Source organism: Rhinolophus sinicus, chromosome 8 (assembly GCF_057876585.1).
Source record: "Rhinolophus sinicus isolate RSI-liver-muscle chromosome 8, RSI-T2T, whole genome shotgun sequence".
Lineage (NCBI taxonomy): Eukaryota > Metazoa > Chordata > Mammalia > Chiroptera > Rhinolophidae > Rhinolophus > Rhinolophus sinicus.
This window is the reverse complement of record NC_142508.1, coordinates 65,533,852-65,555,187: the sequence shown is the minus strand read 5'-3', so window position 1 is coordinate 65,555,187 and position 21,336 is coordinate 65,533,852. Positions and strand designations below refer to the sequence as shown.

The 21,336-nt window shown below is 48.5% G+C and overlaps 3 protein-coding genes across 6 annotated transcripts in view; 1 reads left to right on the top strand and 2 right to left on the bottom strand.

Moving 5' to 3' along the window:
* Positions 1–15,695, bottom strand: part of ATP6V0D1 (ATPase H+ transporting V0 subunit d1) — a 39,730-nt gene extending 24,035 nt beyond the window's left edge. Inside the window, exon 1 of the mRNA XM_019755855.3 lies at positions 15,450–15,695. Coding sequence (XP_019611414.1) covers positions 15,450–15,579 — 130 coding nt within the window. The 5' untranslated portion in view covers positions 15,580–15,695. The remainder of the gene's footprint in view (positions 1–15,449) is intronic.
* A 147-nt stretch (positions 15,696–15,842) lies between these two features.
* Positions 15,843–21,336, top strand: part of RIPOR1 (RHO family interacting cell polarization regulator 1) — a 39,031-nt gene continuing 33,537 nt past the window's right edge. Inside the window, exon 1 of the mRNA XM_074314720.2 lies at positions 15,843–16,038. The gene's annotated coding sequence lies outside the window, so the exon portion shown is untranslated. The remainder of the gene's footprint in view (positions 16,039–21,336) is intronic.
* AGRP (agouti related neuropeptide) overlaps positions 16,396–21,336 on the bottom strand; it is a 29,912-nt gene continuing 24,971 nt past the window's right edge. For 2 of the 4 annotated variants that reach the window (XM_088800315.1, XM_074314730.2), the window contains 4 exons: positions 20,981–21,095; positions 17,089–17,221; positions 16,845–16,930; positions 16,396–16,641 (listed from right to left, as the gene is read on the bottom strand). In XM_088800315.1, coding sequence (XP_088656441.1) covers positions 16,459–16,641; positions 16,845–16,930; positions 17,089–17,221; positions 20,981–21,007 — 429 coding nt within the window. In that variant the 5' untranslated portion in view covers positions 21,008–21,095 and the 3' untranslated portion in view covers positions 16,396–16,458. The other 2 variants (XM_074314732.2, XM_019755876.3) reach the window with 2 other exon arrangements.

The window sequence follows — 21,336 nt, the reverse complement described above, 5'->3', positions numbered from 1 at the left end:
TAGGCGTCAGGCTCTGCGACAGTAGCCGCCTACTAAGCGGTCCTTCCGGGCCTTGATTTTCATGCATCTAAAAGAGGAAGAAGGACAATATTTCAGTGCAGGACAGACTTTTTTTCTAAAAAAAAAAAAAGCAGCCAAGCATTAAGTGTTGGATGAGGTAGAAGCCAGGGAAGACAACAGACAGGCCCCCCCCCAAATTGGGGTGCAGAAGAGTCATCAATTACCTGCTAACAACCTCATTCCCAGCATGACCGTGTATACCTACAGTGCTTATGAAGAATTTGGGGTGCCTAGTTTGGACCTCTTCCAGAGTCACCTACACGCACGTACCACATACACTCCTACATGTCCCCAAAGTGCTGAAGGAGGTTGGAGAGGAGTCTGTCCTGAGGATGAATTTTCCCTCTCCTGCAGGGACGAGGGAGGCAGGACAAGAGAGGCCACTTGGGGAATAGTGGCGCTTCTGGGAGCCTGGGAAGCATGGCCCTGACCTCTGGGCAGCCTCAAGCTCCGATTTGGAAGCCCCAAGACCTCTGGTTCGTGGCTAGAACATTGTGCTGAAGCTCCTGCTCTGACTTTGAGAGCTGCCAGCATGACCCAGGTGGAGGTAATGACAGCTTGATGGTTGAGGCTGGAGCAGCCTGCACTGGACACCAAGGCACAAAGCATCAGGGAACCATCCCTTGGCCTTCTCTTTCCCAACCCAGAAAGCTGGGGCCAGGGAAATGAGGGCAGGAAGAGATGGACAGACAGAAGACACCAAGCCATGAGCCCTACTTAATCTGAGAAGGTTAACTGGAATTTGGGTGAGGCAAGTAGGGCCCAGGGAAGAGACCCAGGGGACAGCAGCCATAGGCAGGTGCTGTCCAGAAAAGCAGAGGAGACCCAGCTTGGCTGATTTACGGGTCCAGCCATACCCCTTTCCCCAGCTCTCTGGCAGCCGAGTGGTCTTGCTGTGCCCCCTTGTGGCCAAAGTGAGGATGGCATTGTCAACAGCGTGGGGCTCAGTTCCCACTCCCTCAAGACACCCCTCCAATTTAATCACTGCCGTAGACTCCCAGCCATCAATCCCTGGGAGAGTAGGCTGCAAGCACCCACAGAGTCACACAGGGACGTGTCATAAAGTACAAGGACTAGGCCTGAGGTGGACATGAGTTTGGGAAAGCCCGGATGCAGACTAATCACGAGGGCCTGCTCTGTCTCGCATTGGGGAGGACAGAGTCTTCTGGGGGATGAGACTGAAGAGGAGGTAGGAGAAGCGTGGCATCCTCAGCCTTCTACACTCTTGTGCTCCAGCTCAGCCAGACCCTCCCAACTGTGCAAGTCCCTTTATTTGACTCTCTACCTCATCTCTACTGTCCAATGCTGCGTCTAAAAAAAGCAGGTGCTTAATAACCCAGAAACAGGACAATCGAGGATTGCCCCTCTAGGATGGGGGCTTCAGCTTCTCATTCTCCGTACCCCAAAGCCTAGTATCCTACCAGTGCCAATAAAGAGTTGTCACTATGGCGGCCAGGTGGCTCAGGCGGTTGGAGCTCCATGCTCCTAACTCCGAAGGCTGCCGGTTCGATTCCCACATGGGCCAGTGGGCTCTCAACCACAACGTTGCCAGTTCAATTCCTTGAGTCCCACAAGGGATGGTGGGCTCTGCCCCCTGCTACTAAGATTGAATATGGCACCTTTAGCTGAGCTGCCGCTGAGCTCCCGATGGCTCAGTTGGTTGGAGCGCGTCCTCTCAACCACAAGGTTGCCAGTTCGATTCCTCAACTCCCGCAAGGGATGGTAGGCAGCGCCTCCTGCAACTAAGATTGAACATGGCACCTTGAGCCGAGCTGCTGCTGAGCTCCCAGATGGCTCAGTTGGTTGGAGTGCATCCTCTCAACCACAAGGTTGCTGGTTTGACTCCCGCAAGGGATGGTGGGCTGCGCCCCCTGCAACTAGCAACGGCAACTGGCCCTGGAGCTGAGCTGCGCCCTCCACAACTAAGATTGAAAGGACAACAACTTGACTTGGAAAAAAAAAAGTCCTGGAAGTATACACTGTTCCCCAATAAAGTCCTGTTCCCCTTACCCAACAAAATCTTAAAAAAAAAAAAAAGAGTTGTCACTCATCCAATCATACAAATACCTCCTGAGCATTCACTCTGGGTAGGCAGTGTGCTGTTGAATCCTAACAACCTGTGAGTGATTTCTGTTTCATTTTACAGGTGGGCAAATAAGCTTCAATGTGTTAAATCATATTTAATGTGCTTATCATCACAATGCTGGTCAGAAAGGGAGCCATGGTCTGCCCGATGCCTGGCTTCACACAGAACTCAAGAAAGGTGACCCAGAGATTCTCATATGGTGTCCTCACATCTGTTCGTTCTTGATATGGATCCTCCAAACAAGTGTGTCTGGCAGCTAAGCCCAAGCATGAGAACAGCTACAAGTTAGAAAAGAGGTCTGGGGTTCTGCAGCAGGCACTCTGCCCACAGAGGGAAAGGGGAGTGGGTACCCTGCAGGGGAGCAGGTGTAAAACTATTGCAGGCAAACCTGGGCCCTCAGGAACAGCAGTTCTGTTCCATCTCAAGTCTAATAAGCCTAATACGGGAGGCGTTCTGCTATGTTCAGTGTGGGCCACTAAGAAAGTGGGAAAGTGATACTCATACATTTTAGAAGGGTTTTAAGCGAAGTGTTTAAAATGAGGTATTGGGGCCTTCCCCTCTCTGCCTTCCAGAAACCCTGGTTATCCAGAAAGCATTACCTTCCAAGGTCCCACATGGCTGACATTTGCCTATGCTGAGGCCACCCCAACCATGGGTCAGACACTGGCTCTCCCTAAGAAACTAGGCCCAAGAAATCACTGAGTAAATCCAACAAAAAAGTATGTTGTAACCCACCAGAGCAAGTTCTGACACAACCTCCTGGGGCACGACTTATGAAATGGGGGTTATCAGCTCCTCTGTGGACTGTTATTGTCTTGACCATAAATAGCTTCCCAGATAACATCAGGCTAAATTACACACCAGTGCAAGATGTCATCAGTAAAGGGAATGCAAGAGGTGGGGGCTGGGGAGGAGGAGACAAAGGAAAGAGAAAAATCGCCAGGTGAGAGGTGAGAAAGGGAGCTGCACCTGGACAAGGGCCCTGGGGCTCTGGCCTGGACGACAAAGTATCACCCAGCCCTGGCCTGGGCCATCAAGTACCACCTCCAGGGCTCTGAGTCTTAGAGTGTCAAGAGAAGGGGCTTGATGGGGGTTCCCGAAGACTCAGACCAGCCCTACAATGCTCCCAACCCAAATATGGAAGTCAAATGCCCAGGGTCACCAGCAGGGGTCTCAGCTTGGATAGCTGTTTGCTACGAATACCTTCTCTTTGCTTACCTGTATGTTCTAATTTTCCTTATTTTAGATATCTGTATCCGATGTTTTTAATTATAAAGTAGTTGTCCACTGCAATACATTCAAACAATGGAAGGGTACATAAAATAGAAATTGAAATGTTCCCCCTTCAGCCTCCCCAGAAGCTGCCACTCTAAACAACTTGGTATCTATGCTTCCAAACACTTTTCATGTGCATTTACCTGGTATTCTACTAAGATGGAAACATATTATACATAACGCTTTGCAACTTCTCACTTGACAATATATTTCTAAATCAGTCCTTATGGAACTTCTTGCTTTTGAGTACTTACATATTTCATCGTAAGCATAGACATGGTTTATTTCACCACACCCTTGTCAACGGATATGCTATTGGTTCTACAAGGTTGCTGGTACCAACAAAGCTGGCATGAACACCTCTGTACATGCCATCCAGTGCTAATCTAGGGGATACAACTCTATCAGTGGGGCTAGAGTCACACAGTATATATATATATATATATATATATATATATATATATATGCAAAGTTTTATTTAACAAGATGGTGAAAATTTGTCCCCCAAAGGGTCCACACTGACTCACCTTTCCACCAACTTAACATTTGGAACTAAACAAAAAGTTATGTTCTGTTAACGAAAAACAAAACCACCACGCCCAGTCATGCAGGAGGAGGCATGGCAGGAATCGGGAGGGGAAACCCCTGGTTTGTTTCTCTTCCTGCTCTGCCTGCCAAATTAGGCTCCATGCCAGGTGTCCTCATCAGGCACTCTTGTGTCACTTGGCCCACCGTTAAGGCTGCTCTCCAGCCTCTCTGGCAGGACTCGCAGGCCTGACTAGGTTTCTAAGGGAGGCTTGCCCTGGCTGCAAGCCAACAGATGGCCCGGCATGGGTGGAACTGTCACCAGCCAGCATAATGACTTCCAGATTGGTATCTTGAGCGCTACTTCCCCTGAGCTCCAGACCAAACAGCCACTGCCCTCCTATACTCCAACTCGGCACATCTGAGACAGAACACCTCTTCTACCAGCCCGTCCACATCCCAGAACTTCTCCTCCTCTGGTGGTCCCCATCTCAGAAACAGCTCCAGTACCCACCCAGGCATTTATGAGTCAGAAGCCTGACTTCTAACCCTCACACCCTCATATTTAATAAAAACTTGCCTAATCCTGTGGGTTTCATCCCTTAAGCTGGGCCGTGACCCAGTCCTTCAGCTCCCCTCATGGCACTCCTGCCCTGGTTCAGCTCCCATTCTCTCACCTGGAGACCTGGAATAGCTGTCTGCTTCTAGCCTGGCTCCTTCTAAATGCAGCCTCCAGAGTAAATGTCTAATTGCATCACATCACCAACCTCCACCCCCGTCACAATTTTCCCCTTCTTCATCCACTGAGGATCAAGCCCCAGCTGGCTCATGGCAGCAAGCCCTCCGTCCTGCCTGGCCCTAGCCTCTACCCCCGCTCTGGGGCCACGTCCTCTTACAGCGACAAGCTGGAGGGGAACAGACAAGGCAGCAGGCTGCCACGGTCACCACCAATGATCCAGGCCAGACCACGGGGACATCGGGCATCTCTTCGTGCAGTGACGCCACGGCCCAGGGCAGTTGAGACCACGTGGATCCTCAAACACCGAGGGAAAAGCTTCATGTATGCGTGGGGCGCAGGCTCTCACCGCTCGGAGACTCGGTGTGCTCGTTCCCTTCGTTGCACGGTGCCCCCCTTTCGCACATCCTTCTCCCCGTGCTCCCTGAGCTCCTCCCTCTTGCTTGTGGTCACTGCTTTGTCAGGAGTGTGTTAGCCTTCCTTTGGATCAGACCTGATTCTGAGGGATTCTAGATTGAGCTAAATTCGTTGCTGTCCAAGCTGCCATCACCTAATTTCACTAATTCAATATAGTCTCCCTTGACAAACAAAACAGAATATGCAAAATGTTTCCAGGCAAGACCATAACAGAAACTCTTAAGCAAAACATTTCCCACACATTAACCTTAACCTAACAGGAATCTGTCTCTCTTTGTTTAAATCGTAACACTCACCCCTCCTGAGCAGTGTATCTTTCCAAGACACCCACGCCCTTCCATGAACCAGCCCAAGGCACCTATCCACCCTCAGCCCTGATATGTGCTCCACTCTCTCTTTGCAGTTTCCGAAGATCCTCTGACACTTTATGCGGTTCCATGTTTCTGAGAGTACCAATGCCATTCCCTCTTCCCACCTCCTTGGCCTGGCTAATTTTTTTGGTAACAGTTTTGCTGAGGTGTAATTCATATACCATAAAAGTTGCCCATTTTAGTGTACAATTCAATGGTTTTTAGTATGTTTACGGAGTTGTGCAAATATCACGACAAGCAATTTTAGAACATTTCATCACCCCCAAAAGAAACCATGTACCCTTTAACTGTCACTCCTCACAGGCTCTCACTGCCCCAAAATGTACCCTGTGCCTACTGTACAGTCCATGCTCTTCTGATGCCCACTAATCAAGGCCTGTGTGACATGTTTTCAGTATCCACTCCAGGCCTAGCATGGCACCTGCCTCCAAGGAGTGACAGGAAACAATGACCACAGTGGGAGCAGCTGGCTTCTCTGCTCACTCAGCACCAGGCCCTGTGTTTACACTTCACTAACATCTCAGAGAGAGCCTATTAACATTCCCATTGCACAGCTAAGGATAAACGACTTGCCCAAGGTCACAAAACCAGTAAGTGGCTGAGGTGGGATTAGTTTATCAGTGAGCTCGGCTTTAACTGTCTTCACTTCGTCTCTGCCCATCCATGCACAGCCATCAGCTTCTACCCCTCTCTCCTCTGTTCTCATTAAGGTCACCAATGACCTCTGAATGGCAAAACCAAATGGAAGGCTATCTGACTTTATTTCAATCTCTTGGCCACGTTTGGCATTCACCACCCCCTTCTTTTTCAGGCTGTCCCCAGGGGCTCCTCTCAGGGAATGCCTATCTTTTTCCCCATCTTTGCTTAACTGAAGCCCTTCCTGGGGGAGGGGCTCATCTTGGGCCTCTGCTCTTCTGACTCTCTGCTGTCTCTTGGGGTCAGTGGCCACACTTCTACCCCAAGTCCTCCAGCTCAAAACTCACACGGGAGCCCCAAAAATCGCCTCCCTAGCTCCACTCAGATGACTCATGGATCCCTCATTCCATCTTTCTCCAACCTGTTCCTTCTACATTCCACCATAGTTTCACTCTGCCACCTACAGTTACCTAAGCCAAAGATGAGGACACGAGCCTTGATTCATTCTCCCTTAGCCTCCTTATCCAACCGTCAAGTCCTATCCATTCCTTTTCCAAAAATCCCCCCCCAGCCCCCCAGGGCTCCCTGCCCAGGCCTAAGGACAGGTGTCATCATCTCTGGCCCAGATAACTATCAGATCCTGCAATCTTCTCACCTCCAGTGTGGCCCTTACCTCCAATCCACTTTCCCACTTTCTCTCCTTCCCTTTTTAAGTAGACAAGCTTCCATATGTTTATTGCCAAGACCTTCTGCTTAGAGTGAAAATAAAATCCAAACAAATGCCATGTTCCTCTCCCACATCTGCCATCTCGACCGGAAGTCTCTCTCCGATCCACTTTCCAAATGGCAGATATATTCTAAAGTACAAGTCCAATAGTTTTATGCCCCCCACCCTTGCCGGCTCTCAGAACAAAGCACTTCCTATGGCTTTTGCAATCCTTCGAGGCCTGCTCGCTGGGACTGCCCAGTCACACTCCCAGCCACACCACTCCTGCAAGGCTCCAACGGCCTTTGCATCTGCAGTTTCATGTGACTGGTGACTGCGAGCCCGCCTGGAGTCTCCCTTTCTTCTTCCCATATGAGACTGTCTCTTGTGAAATAATATTGACATGCAGGAGATGTTGTAATGAACAGAAGACAAGTGACTCAGAACAGAGAGGGATAAACAGGGTTCTGAACGACAGCATATCACACATGTGAGCTCTTCAACCACGGTCCCTAAACATCAAACTCACTGGCTGCACTCCTCCTGTTAATTCTATTTTTTTACATCAGGAAGGTGATGTCCTGACTGGCCCAAATGTCAGGCAGAGCCTCCATTCCAAATCAGGAAACTGGCATCTGATACCATCCACGGAATTGTGGCGGCATAATCCAGCAAGCCGTATGTTTTTGTGTATTTCCCAAATTTCTGAGTAATATGGGAACTAATTCACAGAAAGCCCTAGAAACAATGACCAACCCAACAGCTATGAGAACCTCTTGGACTCGGATTATGGTTTCTAAATATCATTTTTCAATAAAAAGAACCAGGTCCCCTAATAGAAATGAAGAGTAGGTCTGGGTCAGGAAATGTACAAAATAAGATTAAAAAATATTGTGACCCCAGAAGTAAAGGTGCTCTCAAAATCTACAGAGTTCTTGGCAGTCGATTTAATAAGCTCTCACTGGCCAAGGGACAATATGAACATCAATAAAGTTAAAAGACTGAAGCACAACAAATATATTAAAATCCATATGTGCGTTATGACACTAAACAAACAAAAAGAAGAACAAACCTCATTAGTCATCTTTGGAGGATGTTAGAAAACCAACTCGTTATTCTGAAAGCTGGTAAATATGTGAAAGAATCAAGCATCTATCCTGCCTCTCCTAGAGAGACTGTATTTCAGGGTAACCAAGTAGTTGATTACTGGAAGTTTCCAGATATACAAGTATTTGAGCTAGCAACTGCAAAAGGAAACACAGAATTAGAATATCACCATTTGGCAACCCCTATTGAAATAATGATTCTAGGCAATAAATATCAATGATTCCTTAAATCACATAAAGAGAAACAACTAGATATTCATGACTCCCAATGGAAGTACAAATACCACCTTAAATATTCTTTTTAAAAAATCTAATCTACTCAAGCCTCTAGATCTAACTACAAATTTACAGGAAAAACAAGAGACACCTTCTAGGTGCAGCTCCCCTGCTTACCTCTCACCTGGCCATTTTTCTTTCCTTTGTCTCCTCCTCCCCAGCCCCCACCTCTTGCATTCCCTTTACTGATGACATCTTGCACTGGTGTGTAATTTAGCCTGATGTTATCTGGGAAGCTATTTATGGTCAAGACAATAACAGTCCACAGAGGAGCTGATAACCCCCATTTCACAAGTCGTGCCCCAGGAGGTTGTGTCAGAACTTGCTCTGGTGGGTTACAAAATGCTTTTTGTTGGATTTACTCAGTGATTTCTTGGGCCTAGTTTCTGAGGCAGAGCCAGTGTCTGAACCCATGGAAGCATATACCGTGCTCATGGATAGGAAGAATTAACATCATTAAAATGTATATATCACCCAAAGCAATCTATAGATTCAGTGCAATCCCCATCAAAATACCAATGGCATTTTTCACAGAACTAGAATAAATAATCCTAAAATTTATATGGAACCACAAAAGACCCTGAATAGCCAAAGCAATCTTGAGATAGAAGAACAAAGTTGGAGGTGTCACACTGCCTGGTCTCTAACTATACTACAAGGCTATAGTAATCAAAACTGGACAGATACATGAGAAAAAAAAATGAAACCAGACCACTTTCTTACACCATATGGAAGAATAAACTCAAAATGGATTAAACACTTAAATGTAAGACCTGAAACTATAAAACTCCTAGAAGAAAACAAAGGCAGTAAACTCTTTGTAATAGCTCTTAGTAATATACATATATACATATACATATGTTTTATTTGACATGTCTCCTCGGCAAGAGAAACAAAAGAAAAAATAAACAAATGAGACTACATCAAACTAAAAAGTTTTTTGCACAGCAAAAGAAACCAACAACAAAACGAAAAGACAACCTACTGAGTGGGAGAAGATATCGCCTATGATACGTCTGATAAGGGGTTAATGTCCAAAATATATAAGGAACTCATACAGCTTAACACCAAAAAGAAAAAACATTTGATTAAAAAATTGGCAGAGGACCTGAATAGACATTTCTCCAAAGAGGACATACAGATCGCCAATAGACATATGAAACATCATTAATCATCAGAGAAATACAAATTAAAACCACAATGAGATATCACCTCACACCTGTCAGAATGACTATCATCAATAAATCATCAAACAAGTGTTGGCAAGGATGTGGCAAAAAGGAAACCCTCGTGCACTACTGGTGGGATTGCAAATTGGTGCAGCCACTGTGAAAAAAGGTATGGAGGTTCCTCAAAAAATTAAAAATAGAATTACTAGGGGCAGCCAGATGGCTCAGTTAGTTAGAGTGCAAGCTCTTAACAGCGAGGTTGCCGGTTCAATTCCCACATGGGCCAGTGAGCTGCACCCTCCACAACTAGAATGAAGTCAATGAGCTGCCACTCAGCTCCCGGGTGCTCAGATGGTTTGTAGCGCGTCCTCTCAACCACAAGGATGCCGGTTCGACTCCTCGACTCCCACAAGGGATGGTGGGCTGCGCTCCTGGCAACTAGCAACGGCAACTGGACCTAGAGCTGAGCTGCGCCCTCCACAACTAAGACTGAAAGGACAACTTGAAGCTGAACAGCACCCTCCACAACCAAGTTTGAAAGGACAACAACTTGACTTGGAAAAGTCCTGGAAGTGCACACTGTTCCCCAATAAAGTCCTGTTCCCCTTCCCCAGTAAAATCTTAAAAAAAACAAAACAAAACGAATTACTAGATGACCCAGCTAGAATTACTAGAATACCCATTTCTGCGTATTTATCCGAAGAAATCCAAAACACTAATTTGCAAAAATATATGCATCCCTATGTTCATTGCAGCATATTTACATTAGCCAATGTGGAATCAACCTAAATGTCCTCAATAGATGACTGAATAAAGAAGACGTGGTATACGTATTCAATGGAATACTACTTGGCCATAAGAAAGAATGAAATTTTACCATTTGTGACAACATGGATGGACCTAGAGGATATTATGCTAAGTGAAATAATCAGACAGAGAAATACAAATATCATATGATTTAACTTATATTTGGAATCTAAAAAAAATATATAAAAACAAAACAAATCCAAACTCGTAGCTACAGAGAACAAACTGACAGTTACCAGGTGGGAGAGAGGTTCGGGGCTGGGTGAAAAAGGTGAAGGGATTAAGAAGTACAAATTAGTAGTTATAAAACAGTCATGGGGATATAAAGTACAGCATAGGGAAGATAGTCAATAATGTAATAACTATGTGTGGTGCCAGGTGGGTACCAGACCTACGGGGAGGGCGGTGGGGGATCACTTTGTAAATTACATAAATGTCTAATCACTATGCTGTACATCTGAAACCAATATAATACTGAATGTCAACTACAATTGAAAAAAAATTATACGTCTTTTATCTATATTTTGTTTCTTTACATAGCAAACAGCATTTTACGTGCTAATAAAAAACTAAAATAATATTTTAATTACTGTACTAATTATATGGCTTCACCATAATCTACTTAATCGATTTTTTACCACTATGCATTATTTAGATCGTTTCTAATATTTAGTTGTATAAATAGCTTTTTACCTTAAAAAAAGAGAATATCATTCAACAAATTATCTCGGCTTTTATGGCATACAATAGGTGCTCTGTAAGTTTATGTTGGATGAATGAAAACATTCAAAGTAAGTAATACTGTATGTTTTCTCTTTGTGCATCTCTGACCCACCTCTTCTTCCCCACAAGTCCCTAACACAGGGCCCAGCTTCCAGAAGGTAATCAACGCATCCAGAAATACTCAGAGCTGCAAAGAACTTTTGTGACCATCCAGTTTTTCTGTCCCTGCAGCTCACAAAAGGGGGTAGGACGTCTCCAGGTTCTTTCTCCTATCTCTGAGAAGAGACAATCCAGCAAGACAGACAATGGAAGGCACATGGGCTTCAGAGGTGCTAAGAGACCAAGTTCTAGCAGAAGAGGTCAGTAGCACTTGCCCTTTGGGAGTGGAATCCAGGGGGGAAGGCTAGGGTGTGGTGGAGGGTCTATACTTGCCCGACCTCACAGAACAAATAAACACCCCTCTGACCAAGACGATGCACCTTCTGAGAAATGTCACAACACCTGAAACATATTCTTTCAGGTGAAACCTCATCACCTCGGGACACATCTACAGATCTCACTAGGCACCACAGGCTTCCTTGGTGTCCCCTTCCCCCCCGGGGAAGGGGGAGGCAAAAACATTCAGCAACAAAGGCCTGGAGAGTAGGCCTCTGGTGTCACCTTTAGAAGCAGAGAAAGCCTTTCTGTAGAGGACAAATGGGGTTTCTGATCACTTATGTGACCTGACAATTAAATGTGCAAACTTGCCACCGTGCGCTTACATGGGCACCACGGTACAAACAGCTCGGTAAGGTTTCATAACCTCGGTATATCAGTGTCTCACAGCTGTGTTCGTGTTGATGTGCAGTGCTGTCTTGCTGAGTGGCGTTCATTATTGTTGTTGCTTGTTTTTATGTGCTGTCAAGAGAATGTCTGAGCTTGAACCAGAGCAACGAACAAACATTAAATTTCTTGTTAAACTTGGCAAGAGTGGAAGTGAAATCAGGGACATGTTAGTCCAAGTTTATGGAGATAATGCCATGAAGAAAATGGCAGTTTACAAATGGATTAAACATTTTTCTGAGTGGAGAGAACGTGTCACTGATGAAGAGAGGTCAGGATGGCCAGTAGCAAGCAGAACTGACGAAAACATTGCAAAAATTCGTCGAATTGTGCGTCAAAATTGTTGGCTGACTGTGAGAAGCATAGCAGACCAAGTAAACATCAACAGAGAAACAGTTAGGAAAAGCTTAACTGAAAATCTTGGCATGAGAAAGGTGGTTGCAAAAATGGTCCTGAAGGAGCTCACCGATGAACAAAAGCAAAGGAGAGTCGAAGTTTGCCAAGACCGTTTGGAGAGGCAAGACGATGTTTTGAGCGGTGCTATCACTGGTTATGAAACGTGGGTATACCAATACGACCCTGAAACAAAGCGTCAAAGCGTGCAATGGAAGTCAGACAGTTCTCGACAAACAAGTTCTGTCAGTCCAAATCAAGAGTCAAAACGATGGTGCTAACCTTTTTAGATATCAAAGGGATTATTCATTATGAATTTGTACCAACTGGACAGTTAACCAAGTTTACTATTTGGAAGTGATGAAAAGGCTGCCTGAAAAAGTTAGACGAAAATGACCTGAACTTTTTGCCAACAATTCACGGCTCTTGCATCATGACAATACACCAGCTCACATGGCACTGTCTGTGAGGGATTTTTTAGCCACTAAACAAATAACTATTGTAACACCCTCCTTACTCACCTGATCTGGCACCCAATGACCTCTTTCTTTACCCGAAGATAAAGGAAATATTGAAAGGAAGACATTTTGATGACATTCAGGACATCAAGGATAATACAATGACAGCTCTGATGGACATTCCAGAAAAAGAGTTGCAAAATTGCTTTGAAGGGTGGACTATGTGCTAGTATCAGTGCATAGCTTCCCAAGGGGAGTACTTCGAAGGTGAACGTACTGATATTCAGCAATGAGGTGTGCAGCACTTTTTCTAGGATGAGTTTGCAAACTTAATTGTTAGACATCATACTTCCTCCTGCTTCTGGTTATCCCCAGGCCCTGGAAGTCCTGAGCATCTCTGGCATATAGAGTCCCCAAAATCCAAAACCCTATGTCAAGAAACTTCTAGGAAAGCAGCACAAACAAACACTATAAGAGTTGTAACTGGATAGAGGGGACAACATTCTAGCCTAGTATGGCCACAAAAAGGTTCTAAGATGGGGTGCTCCTGGGGCTGGGCCTTGAAGGGTATAAATCACTGGGCTTTATGAGAAGAAAGAAGCAGAGGGAATGGCAGGGTCAAAAAATATTAAAAAGAAGAGCTAAGGGGCCAGCCCGGTGGCTCAGGCGGTTGGAGCTCTGTGCTCTTAACTCCAAAGGCTGCTGGTTCGATTCCCACGTGGGCCAGTGGGCTCTCAACCACAAGGTTGCCGGTTCGACTCCCGCAAGGGATGGTGGGCTGTGCCCCCTGCAACTAGCAATGGCAACTGGACCAGGAGCTGAGCTGTGCCCTCCACAACTAAGACTGAAAGGACAACAACCTGAAGCTGAATGACACCCTCCACAACTAAGATTGAAAAGACAACAACTAGACTTGGAAAAAAGTCCTGGAAGTACACACTGTTCCCCGATAAAGTCCTGTTCCCCTTCCCCAATAAAATCTTTTGTTTAAAAAAAAAAAGCTAACATTTACTCAGTGCTTACTCGGTGCTTGGTGCTGGGCTAAGTGTCTTACACATAATATAGCTTGCTAACATCTCACAACATTCTGAGATAGGTACTGTTAATATACTAGATGAACGACCCAAGGTTCAAAGGTATTAAATAATTTGTCTGAGGTAATCTAGTAATTGGCAGGGCTGGGATTTAAACCCAGATTTGTCTAGCTCTGAAGTCCTATGTGCACCAGAGGTGGGGGGCGTGGCCTGTGTGAGGGAAAGGAATATGTATGAAAGAGCAAGGGAATCCCTGAATGTCATGCTAACGGTCTGCATGGTGATGTACAAGGGGGCCATGTCCCCAGCAGTGTTGTAGGAAGAGTGGCCTAACCTATTTATGGAGGATGATGGAGGGTCGACTAGGAAGATGAGAACCCTGTGGCCCCAGAAGCTCAGTTTGGGGGAGGAGGGTGATGAGGAGGAGGCAGCAGCAGGAATAAGGCAAGCCTAGAAGAGAAACAAGTTCACCAAATGCCAGTTGGTAATAATGAAATTCACCTTCAGATTTAAGCAAACAAAGCTCTTTCTCCAGTCCCAGTCAGTCCACAAAACTCATACTAAATTGCCAAATGTTTGCCAGGCCCTGCCTCAGACAGCCTCCCTGTTTCTCCTCCCTTTCCCACAGTCAGTGAGGATACTTAGGTTACTGGTAGGCTCCTACAACCCAGACCCTAAGTGCTCTCCATTCTTTCCACACCTCCACTTCCATAAAGGAGGTGAACCTTTTTTGCGTGTTTATGTTAAAACCATAAAGTCCACAATTGTATTTTAACTTCAGTAAGTTTTAAAATGAAAAGGTATGTATTTTTAAGACCTTATTGGTTTAGTGTGCAAGGTAAACAACAATTAATTTTTTAAATTGAGCTCTTAACCTCAATAAATTTTTGATTTGAAACATTTCTCCAGGTGAATCACCTGGTCATCTTCCCCCTCTAGCTACCAACCATGAGGTTAGCTCAAGAGTATCACTGGGGGGTCAGGACTCAGGTACCAGCCACTTAGCCCTTTGCTATCACCTGGGGTGGGGGGGTGAGGCTAAGACTGGAATCAGGGACATCTCTAATTCAGCAAAAATTGATGTGAATGTGTCTCAAGGGGGTCCATCCCATTTTGAAGCTGTGTGTGCTTGAGAAGAAAGGGGGAACTCAGCTGCTCACAATTCTTGTTCTAAGTTAAGACTCCCTGTCCCAACAGACATCCTTCTTGCTGAGGGGGTGGGACTTATTGGCCAAATACATGTGTATGAACATCCAGACTTGTAGGGCCACACCTTGCTCCCCCAAACACTGCCTTCATAAGACTCTGCTGGGCCAGTGGTCCTGCGATGGGAGAAAATTCTAAAAAGCAGGCTCAGCAATTCCCCAGGAAGGCTCACCCCGCGGCCAACGCGAAGACACAATGATCCCGAATGCCTTGGTGTATGTGTTAGGAAGGAAGTGGGGGACTCTTCCTCTTAGTTTCCCTAAGTGTTGCCACCGGACAGCTTCCTCTGGCGACGTCAGGGTAAAGAAACTTGTATGGGCACATGTCACAACAACCAACCATTCCCGAGAGACCCTCTCTTCCAAACTACACGGCAGATACAATGAAGGAAGAGGCGGCCCCAGCAGAGGCGAAACCACTGCGGTTCTTAAAGCCTTGTTTGCGTTTGGGCCTGAGCTGAGCCGTGGCTGGAAGTAGATCACCTTCCCACGCACACGCCATCATCCCCAGATTCCCCGTGAGGTCTCTCAGGCCCTTCGAGAACCCCGCCTTCGGCTTCCCAGCCCAGACCTCGGAACCCTCAGGCCCGGGCCAGCCTCCTTTCCGGCCTTTCAAGGCCCGGCATCCCGGCCCCTGGGCTCACCCTCGAGCGTCTCGCACTGCACCAGGTTGAGGTAGTCGGCCTGGCTGAGCACCCCAGCCTTCAGGCCGCGAACCAGTCCCTCCAAGTAGCCATTGTCCACGTTGAAATAAAGCTCCGGGAAGAACGACATGGCTGCGCAGGGGGCGGCAGAACCGGAGAACCCGGACCCGCAGGCAAGCAGCGCAACTCCAAGATCAGCTGACTCCGCGCCCGCTGAGGCCTGTCAAGTGCGTCAGATGACGCGCAAGCGCATCACGTGTTACAACGGGAAGCGGCTCTGAGTCGCGCCCGGCTGCGGGGTGGTTTCGAACAGAAGCGCTGCGCAGGTGTGGGCTAGGACCGCCCTCTGGCGCCGGCGCGCTGAGGGAGGGAGGGCCTCCGGCTCCCCGGCAGGAGCGGCTTGAAGTGTCCGAGGCCGGCCGCGTGGTGGCGCCCGTGGCCGCCGGAATTGGATTGGGCCACCTGGCTTTCCCGGGTGGTGCATCTGGCACTGTGCGAGCGTGCGGAGTAAAGATGAGAGCGGGCAGTGCTATTTCTGCTTGGAAATACTCCAGACTGTTGAGTCAGCCTTCCCCCGAGGGCAACTGAGGTACGGTAAGGGGCGGGCTTCGCTGGGGGTCACACGTCGAGTTAGCTGCAGGCAGGCCCCGGAGCCTAATGCTTGTTTGCCAGCCAGGAGTTACAGCCCGGATAACCGCGCTGTGTCCCCCTTCCCCACATTTACTGCACATGATACTCGAGGGCTGGAGTGCAGCTCTCCTTTGCTTCCTCCAACGGTGCCTGGCGCCCTAAGAACTTGCGTGTAACTCAAATGATGGGATAACACAGGCCCTGAGGTAGAGGTGTGTGTGGTTTCTAGGCTTGGAGACATCCCCATCCCTGCCTTGACCCCCATCCCCACCCCCCACCCCGATCCGACGTCCAAGTTCGAAATAATGCCACAGCCTTGGGGTTGGTCCCAGACTTTATTCATGCCCCCCATCCCAGCCCTGGCTCAGACTTCGGCCAACTAGGTGCGGCTGCAGGGGTTCATGGTAGTACCCAGCTTGCGGCAGTAGCAGAAGGCGTTGAAGAATCGGCAGTAGCACGTGGCGCATGGGTCACAGCATGGTACCTGGTGTCCCAGACAGGACTCGTGCAGCCGTACACATCGACGAGGGGAGCGTGGTTCACGTTCTTCAGGATCTAGCACCTGCAGGGATGCAGAAGCGTGGGCCTCCGAAGACAGGTCCAGGGACCTTACCTGCCCTGATCCAAGTGGGATGGCAGTGGAGAAGGGGGAGGGATGGTCTGCAGTGTGGCCCCAGGTGAGGGGGTCACTAAGTGGAGGGTGGGGATGATGTCTGATGTCCCCTCCCAAGGCCTGTGGCCTCACCCCTTTCCCTGAGCAGTTACCTCTGCTACGTCCTTGGCCTCTTGCAGCAGAGCCTCTTCCGCCTGTTCTGCAGGTGTCTTCTTCAGCCCAGGCCTCAGGCCCAGGCCTGGGACAGATGATATGAGGGCAGAACCCTCCATGGCCAAAACACCCACCTCCCAGGTCTGGGATTGGGAAAGGGGAAGGAGAGTGCAAACCAGGCAGAATCGTTTGTGGCCAGAGGGTGTCTAGACCCCACCCAGACCAACCCCTGCCCACACTGACCTTGCAGCTCTGGGAACAAGCCCTGGTCAGGCCTTCCGATGCCCTCCAGGGGGGCCAAGCCCATCTGGGCCCCCTGCAGGGCAGGCAGCGCCAGCAGCAGGGCACCACTCAGCAGCACTGCAGTCAGCATGGCCTGGCCCAATAGGAAGACCTACTAATTAGTCCCTCCTCATCCTTGGAGTAACCTCGAGGTGCCTTACCCCAGAGAGAGGCCCCCCTCCCCCCACAGAGAGTAGGAGTCTCTGCCCAACCTGAGGACTAACCTCTGCTTGCTGGATCCTTGCCCCGAGAGTTCCTGGCCACCCCGTGCCCTCAGCTTATATGGCAGGGTCTAATGAAGGGCCCACACGTGACTGCTCCCTGCAGCCAGGACATGAGGGGCCCACCCCGGAGGAGTGAGTGTTGCCATTCAGGCCTTTCCCTGGAACCTCAGCTTTTGGGTGCTCTACAAGAGGGTGCCCATCTCCAATTGTGGGTGAGGTCTCCAGGAGTCAATCACAGTTTAGGAACAAGAGAGGGTGCCCAAGACCCCCAAATTTCTGTAGGACAGGGACCTGGTTGGGGGGGTGGACAGGCTGGAGCCATTAGCAGTAATAAGGTAGGCAGCCCTGAGAGCTTAATTTAATTTGTGGCCCCGGAGATGCTCACTTAGACACTATGTGGCTTGTTGTTTGCTTTGCTTCCAGGAACTTGGGTCAAGGGCATTGAAGGGGGTGATGGGCCAGTGGCCAGAGTGGGGTGGGGGTGAGGTGTAGATCCAGACTCTGAGTGTTTTGGGGGGGAAAGGGAAGGGAGAAGGCTAATCGAGCCCAAACCAGGCCCTCTTGCTTCCATCCCTGGCCCTAACTCCCTTCCCCCTTCTCCCTCCAGGCTTCATTAAGACCCCCACCCCTTCTCCTGCCCCCAAACCCCTTTCTGCCTGGGGTTCCTGGAAGCCAAGGAAGCAGAACAGACTGTTCCCTGGGTGGGCAAACAGCCTCAAAGTAAAAAGCTTTCAGGCCGCCTGCCTCATTAGTGCTAATGGCTGCTCCCTTCCTCCCTGTGTTGTCCGGACTCTGCCCACGCTTGGTCTCATCAGCAGAAGGCTGGGATGAAGACTGCCATTTTGTGGAGATGCTGGGACACACAGGATCCCTGCCTTCCCTCACCACTCTGAAGGGCAATTTATCTATCACATTTGCCCATCAGGAAAAGGGATGCAGGCGGAATCAGCTTCAAGGCGTCTGTGTACAAACTAGGCTGGCCCAAGGCAGCAGGAGGAGGAAGGGGCTATTTGCAGCCTAGGTTCACACAGGCTATTCTGGAGAAGTCCTCCCAGCAGTGGGTGGAAGCCATAGGTTGTCATCTGGCAGCCTTTGACCTGGTGTCAGCACCAACAATTGGTGTTGGGGTGCAGGTTGCATGGGGAGGAAGCACTCTGCAGAGGGTGAGCCCTATGGCAGCTTCTTCCACAGATGGGCACTGATATCTGTTCTGGGATCAGGCTGGCGTTGGATTCAGGCACTTGTGGTTGGCTCAGGGAAACAGTCCTAGGAGCTCAGAGGTCACGTGCTATTGCTGGGAGGAGGAGGCCAGGGAATCAGGGAAAGCCTCTCTGAGGAGGTGGTTCCTGAATAATCCAGTAAAGACCCAGTCCCCATTTCTCCCCCAAGAGTGGTGCTGGCTGTTTTGGTGACTCTGTTAACAAAGCCAACCTGGTGTCAAGGCCTTCCTCACAGCTGACATTGTCCTTTCTCTTCTAAAGGCTATAGCTGGGCCTAGTGGCCCACACAGGACTTCCTCTTCTCAGAGTGAAGGTATCAGGCACCGAGGTGCGCCGCCATCCTGGGGAGGGCAATAGATAGGGCAATACATCAAATACGCCTGAGACACATTCCCCAAATCCTCATACCCTGGCCACATCCTTGGAGATTCTGGCTGAAGCGATGGTGATGGGGAGCAGGGACTGCGTGTGGCTTTGGCAAGAGTCCATTGAGGTGGGGCTCTGGGTACCTGGCAGGGCCTGGTCAGCACCCATGCTAAGGACAGCTCTTCCTATTCTGGGGCGGAGCCTCCTCCCAGCAGGCACTCAGTGTCTTTGCTCACCTACAGCATAGTGGCTGTCTTCACCTGCGTGTGTATACACAGGTGTATCAGCCCCATGAACAGTGATGGACAGGAGCTGGGCACTCATGGGCAGCCCAGGTCCCTGGTCAGGTCTAATGGGGGAGACAGTTAAGAACACCAACCATCAAAACACGGTGAGGTGATCAGAGAAATATAAACATTACATATTTGATGACACTAAGGAATAATTGTTAATCTTTTAGTGGTGATAATGGTGATGCTTTTTTTTAAACGGACTCCTCTTTTAGAGAAACATAATGAAGTATTTACTGATAAAATGATAGGAAGTCTTGGATTTGCTTCAAAATAATCTGAGGTGGGGGGAGTAGTGGGAGGTGATATAGATGAAACAAAATTGTTCATGAGTTGGTAATTGTTGAAACTGGGTGGTGGGTATGTGGGATTCATTATCTTATTACTGCTACTTTTGTGTATGTTAGAAATGTTGAAAACTTAAAACAAAAGAAATTTTTTAAAACGCGGTGAGATGAGTGCTTTGGTAAAAGAATGCCCGAGGGCCATGTGGGACCAGGATGGACACCTACCCCAGCTGAGGGAAGGGGCAGGAAGTTGGCTAGGGAAGGCTTCATCGGGGAGGGTTTGTCCTGAAGCTTGAGTAAGAGTTGCAGAGATGCCAGGCAGGGGACAGGGTAAGTTTCCTGGTCCCATAACCGGCACACGGTTTATCAAACTGCCTAATTATACAGCTTAACACTGGCACAGGCTCTGCCCCAAGCCTGACGGGCCCCAGCCTGGTAAACAGTCAGTAGACTCTTTTCTGTCATCTGGGATTGGGGAGTCAGCTACCTCCAGAGTTGATTCAGTCCATGAGTCAGTCAGCAAACATCTGTAGCTACCTTCACATTGCCCAGCCTCTATGAGTGTACATAAGCTCAGACCTCATAGCAGCACTCATGCAACCCATAAACCTAAGTGGAGTCCAGAAGAGGAAATCAACATTTGTTTATGCCCTTTCCCACTCCACCCTCCTTCTGCCCTCCAGCAGGTGTCACCCACCTCCCACTCCACTGAACTCACCCAAAACATGGCCCACGGATTTCTTGTTATAGCTCTCTATATATCTATTTATATCTAGACATGTACATGAATTTTCCATTGGCTTATCAAATTGTATTAGATTTTGCAAATAACCAATTGTTGGCTTAATTTATCAAATTTTGTTACAATTTTCTTTCATTTTCCATTTTCCGTGGGTTTGTCTATCCTTACATTTGTCTTTCCTCCTGATGAACACAGTTGCCTACCTCCACTCATCTGTACAAGGCCCCTCCTCTTTTAGAGCCCATTTCATCTGCTAGTGAGTACAAACACTGTGTGGGTGATTTCACTGGTCCGGAACTGGCCTGATGTTTCTAGGGCAACGCTGTTAGCAAAAGGACCATCGGAAATATGTGGTATGTTCTGGGTGGAGAATTCAGGAGACCTGGGGGGATGCAGAGCCTGCTTCATGAGGCTGGGGACCCCAAACATTGGGGACCCTGGCTTCAGGGAAGAGAAAGGGGAGAGTGTGGATGCTCTGTGCCAGAGCCAAAGTGTGAGGCCAAGGAGGGGTGCTTGAACCCCATCCCTTCTGCTCTTTTTCTTCCTGCAAAGTAAGTCCTCACCCCAAGGGCGCTCTTCCTGATTTGTCTGGGGGCAGGCAGCAGAGCCACAAGCACCCACTAGCTCTCCCAATCCAGCTTCCTTCTGAAACCCAGGTCCCCACCCAGCACATTGTCCCTGCCCCTGTGGTTCATCTGTAGGACTTCCGAAAGACAGAGGTTACCTGGAGCGGTGCGGCCCCCTCAGTCATGGGGGAGAGGAGCAGGATGGGTGCGGGTTACTTCAGGCTGGTGTCTTGAGCCCTCAGCTGGAAGGGGTCCCCCTGTGATCAAGAGCTCCTAGATGGAGAGTCATGTTTGTTGCATGAATGACTGCAAATGTCAGCACTTGCCATTCTCCCATTCATTCAAGAACCATTTATTGAGCATGCCTCATGACTGCACTATGCCAAGGCATCTCGACTGAGGCTAGGTCAGAGGCCATGGTGACCTGAAACTCCTGATTCTGGGGCTAGCCAGACATGGCGGGCTGGCCTCTTGCCAACGAAAGTGCAGGCTGGAATGAAGTCAGGAAGAGTGG